Below are 4,670 nucleotides of genomic sequence, written 5' to 3' on the forward strand. Positions count from 1 at the left end.
AATGATTTTTAGAATAAGCATACTTTTGCCAGTCTCACCCTCATTACCTACAGTAATATACTTGGTCTTTGCTTGACAGTCAACAAAAGAAAAAAATTGTAAATCTAATAAGACATACATTTCTTACAATATGAAATGTAAGTTTTGGCCAATGTGCTTGTAATGAAGCAAAGCATCCTTACACCAGATACCAAGAATACAAGAATTACAGTATGCAACAAGACTTTAACTATGCAGAGCAATAGAAGTATGCAATAGAAATGTAGGAAGGGAAGGAAGAATATTACATTTGCACGTATCAGCCCCTCTAACTGGGGGAGAGAGGTGAAAGAAGGGTGATGATGAAGAGGTGTCTTTAATGACTCCAGAAGTCCTTAACAAAGATAAATGTAGCTCCAGAAACTCTTTAAAACACACCAGCTTATGGACATGACAGGTTATGAAGACTAAGTAGCTGGTTCTGTATGCAAGTTGAAGTGATGGAGTGCAAAAGCAGGCTCCTTTGGTAATCTTGACATTTTACCTTCTAACCTCATTTCTGGTTTTGCAAATCTTTGTAGTAAAATAATCTAAAGTCTATATTTTAAAATAAACTAGAAAAGACATGAGGACCTGTTCTGATTCCTCTTTTGCCAGTGTGTTGAACCTTAAAATCTGGGAGCTGGACCACTCCAAAAGTTTATCTTGGAGATCCAAAGGCAACAAGATACACCTCCCTGACTGATTGTAGTGTGAAAGAAACTTCATTCAGGGAGTAATGTTAACCAAGCCCAAATACTAGCTTATATGACTTTGTTTCTTGCAAGTTCCCAGCACTGGTCAAATGTCTGTAGCACAGAGGTTTTTGTCTTCACCGAAGACAGCGTGTTTCACTTAGGGTCAGTCGCAAGAAAGCTGCAAGAAATCTACAAGAGCTAAAAGCTTGCCCCTGTGGAAATCATCGCACTCTGTCATCAGCATGAAATCCTACTTTACTGTAGTTAATTTTTACAATATGTTACATCATAATAGGAAAAGATGGGGTTTTTCTACTGAAGACACAATTTCAGACTGAAAGAGAAGTGTTCAGTGCTTAATAATGCTGCTATGTGTCAGACATTTCATGCCTATGTATAATCTCTCTTTCTCTCCCCTTTCTCCTTCTTAAAGCCTGAAAACATAATGTTGTTGGACAGGAATGTACCAAAGCCTCGAATCAAGATTATTGATTTTGGTTTAGCACACAAAATTGACTTTGGAAATGAATTCAAAAATATCTTCGGAACGCCAGAGTTTGTTGGTGAGAAAACTGTTATTTCTTTAAACTATTCTTAGTCTGTGAAACAGAATTTGTGGCCAGCTTGGTTTGGCTGAGTTACAGATTATGCACTTTGTGTGTAATTTATGACATTTTGAAATGTAAATAAGCAATTTGCTATCATTCAGTTCCAACCTAGACTTGCATTAAGGTGTTTTTATCTATCAACATCTTAGCTTATTATCTCTGACATATATAGGCTCAGAGTGACACAGATCTGTTCTCTGACTAGGTACTGATCTTCCTGCTTTCTCCTTTAGCTCCTGAAATAGTAAATTATGAGCCTCTTGGTCTTGAAGCAGATATGTGGTAAGTTATTGGATCTTACTTGAAGTAAATCTCTTGTGATTATTCTTATGTTCTAACCTTTTTTTTTTCTCTCTCCTCTCTATCCCTCCATCTATTTCTCTCCCCCTTCCCTCACTTTTTTTTTTTTTTGTCTTTCACTCCAGGAGCATTGGTGTAATAACTTATATTCTGTAAGTACCAAAATCTACAGGTGCTCTTGCAAATGCTTTTTGTTTTTCTTTTTTTTTTTCTATTTTTTAATTCTGATTCTGTCATCTGGGTTTTCAGTGGTGTTCATATGAGTCAAACTATTTTGATTGTACATTGTGATTCAAGTTGAATGATCATAAAAGCTATAGTATATTTATTGAAAGCAAGGCCATTAATCAGCATTGAGATAGCATGGGACACTGTCTTCAGATCTGTAGATGATTTTCCACAGTGGCTTTATCTTGGTCAGTATTCCCTGAAATTACAGCAAGGCTTTTTGCCCTGCTATAGCACATCTTGCTGAAAGTCTGTTTGCAGTCTTTGAGCAGAAAATAAAAATGTTCACTTTTGTGCTTTTTATTGATCTGAGAGGGTTGAAACAGCGATATTACAACATGAAATGAGAGGAATGTTCTGTCTGTCTTGCAGACTAAGTGGTGCATCACCATTTCTTGGAGAAACCAAACAGGAAACATTAGCAAATGTGTCTGCTGTGAATTATGAATTTGAAGAAGAGTTCTTCAGTAATACCAGTGCCCTAGCTAAAGATTTTATACAAAGACTTCTAGTAAAGGATCCAAAGTGAGTTGTTCCTCTTGTGTATACACTGTTGTAGCCTATGTCTCTAGTATTTCAAATTACATTGTATTTTTAGATGTTAGTTTAACAATCATACAGCTGTATGTATTTTTTTACTATCTGAAACAGTTTTGCCTTTTATTCTATTAAAGGAAGAGAATGACTATTCAAGATAGTTTGCTGCATCCTTGGATCAAGGTTAGCTTGTAATTCATTCTGTTGTCCTATTTTTAATCATTCTTCATTTCATACTTCGCTTTCACTTTTCAAGTTCCTTAACAAGGAAAATTGGCATAATTGTTTAATGTAAGTTACTGGTTTGGAAAGCTGTCTGTATGAAAACTAATAGGTGCAGAATGTGGACTCTTTGTAAGTCATCGGCAGGGACATAACCCGCTATTGAGATTGAAATCGTCCTTAGGCAGAGAAGCTCATCTTCAGGGAGCATTGCACTGAAAAAGATACATTCTCTGATTCCTGTCCAATTTTCTTTCATGTTTTTCATCTTTTAATCTCCTTCTTTATGTTGGGGGGAGGGGGAGGGGAGAAAAGGGTCATCTCTTCTGTCCTTCCTCTTTAGACTGAAGAAAGCAGTTAATGCAGGGCAGTGGTCCTCTTCTTTGTGTTCCACGTTGTTTGACTTGGATTGAGCTGTTGTGGTGTTAATAGCTTGAGAGGGAGGAAATGGGACCTGTGATTCTTCTTAATGTGTGTAGTAATACCTACCACTTCATTTTTTTCAAATTCCATACCGCATTCTGATTGTGAGTGGTAAACCTCTTCAGTGCCATTGATTTCCCAGGTCTTGGGGATTCACAGTGGGTATTTGACCCCATTCACTTCCCAGAGAGACAGTTAGCAGAATATTTACCCATGCCACAACTGCTCCTGCCCATTTCGGCATCCTAGGGCAGATATTTGTACTCCAGTACACTAAACTACAGATTTGACTGTGCTTTGCTGAATTTTGGTGGGATAATCTCAAATAGTTGAAACATGCTGAAATGATCTCTTATACCGCTGAAGCAAGCATTGCACAGTTTTCTCCCTCGGGGACCAAGGTCTCCACTCTGCATCAAGGCATGTTGTTTTGTACTCTTCTATGGTCCTTTATATCATAACTTTCCAGGCTTTTTTCCCCTACCACGCTGATGGTATCTTCTCTTTCCCATTCCCATCACTACCTTTACCTTCATATCTCCATAAAAATTACTTCAAGACCATATGGGAACATATGGTCTAAATTTGGTATATTCCATGGGTAGCTGGTGCAATATCCAGGTGATTACACTGACACTGGAACAACGTTTGGTTGCATTTAAAATCAACTGGAAGCCTTCCAAGAAGACAGGGTTTATCTAGCAGACATCCAGTGCCTCTGTCACAGAGGGAGGTGAAGGATAAAGCTGAATATTCTATTGCATGTTGGCTTATTTTGTTAAAAATGAAAAAACAAATTCTGCTATTGCATGATACAGTCTTAGGTCTGGATTTCCTTCAGGGCCTTTTCTCAGGAAATCCCATCTGCATTCCTCGCTAGGCTGTGGATGTTAAAATGAAGTGCTTACAACTACTTTATTATTACAGTATTATTATAATGTAAGTGGAAGTAATCACTGAAGGACAGAGTCTTACATGCAGAAAGGTATTTTATGAAAGTTCTGGATGTAACTGTGGGATTTATTTTCCTTTTGCACATAGCCTAAAGACACCCAGCAAGCACTTAGTAGAAAAGCATCTGCAGTGAATATGGAGAAATTCAAAAAGTTTGCAGCACGAAGAAAATGGAAAGTAAGTCATTCAATAAATCCTCAAAATATTGATGACATACAAATGCAGTAGTGTTATTACCTGCTCCAGGGAAGCATCAGTGCGTCTAGAAGTGAAGAAAGGGGAAAAAGAAACCCATTCCTCTGTTATTTGGAGTATGGTGGTATGGGAGAAGGCTTCTTTGTTGGTGACCTGCATACAAATGTGTGTGTATGAATTTTTTGTTTTATGCATCTAGCTGTATGCTGTCATCTGTCTTGGAAATGTTTTCTGGCATTTCTAAGTGTAGGTACATGTTTTTGTAACAATAATTCCAGTAAATAAAACATCCTTTAAGCAGGCCTCACAGAATGAAATACTCCAGTACTTATGTCAACACTCCACAGAGTAGGAGGGAAAAACTGGTCTTTCTTGCAGAGGATTTTTGGTCTGAGATTACCAACCTGTTCAGAAGGTTGGCATCAGTTATTTTTCCAGAAGAGAGGCAAGGTGTTAGTTGAAAGCATTGATCTTGGCAAAGAGCGGT

At 37.6% G+C, this 4,670-nt stretch overlaps 1 protein-coding gene across 1 annotated transcript in view; it reads left to right on the plus strand.

Annotated features, from left to right (window-relative positions):
- Positions 1–4,670, plus strand: part of LOC104405808 (death-associated protein kinase 1-like) — a gene marked incomplete at its 3' end in the record, with an annotated part of 33,656 nt that overhangs the window by 13,369 nt on the left and 15,617 nt on the right. Inside the window, exons 4-9 of the mRNA XM_010014637.1 lie at positions 1,150–1,279; positions 1,558–1,606; positions 1,750–1,776; positions 2,225–2,377; positions 2,527–2,572; positions 4,076–4,165. Coding sequence (XP_010012939.1) covers positions 1,150–1,279; positions 1,558–1,606; positions 1,750–1,776; positions 2,225–2,377; positions 2,527–2,572; positions 4,076–4,165 — 495 coding nt within the window. The remainder of the gene's footprint in view (positions 1–1,149; positions 1,280–1,557; positions 1,607–1,749; positions 1,777–2,224; positions 2,378–2,526; positions 2,573–4,075; positions 4,166–4,670) is intronic.

This window comes from Nestor notabilis, unplaced genomic scaffold (assembly GCF_000696875.1).
Source record: "Nestor notabilis isolate BGI_N333 unplaced genomic scaffold, ASM69687v1 scaffold6475, whole genome shotgun sequence".
Lineage (NCBI taxonomy): Eukaryota > Metazoa > Chordata > Aves > Psittaciformes > Psittacidae > Nestor > Nestor notabilis.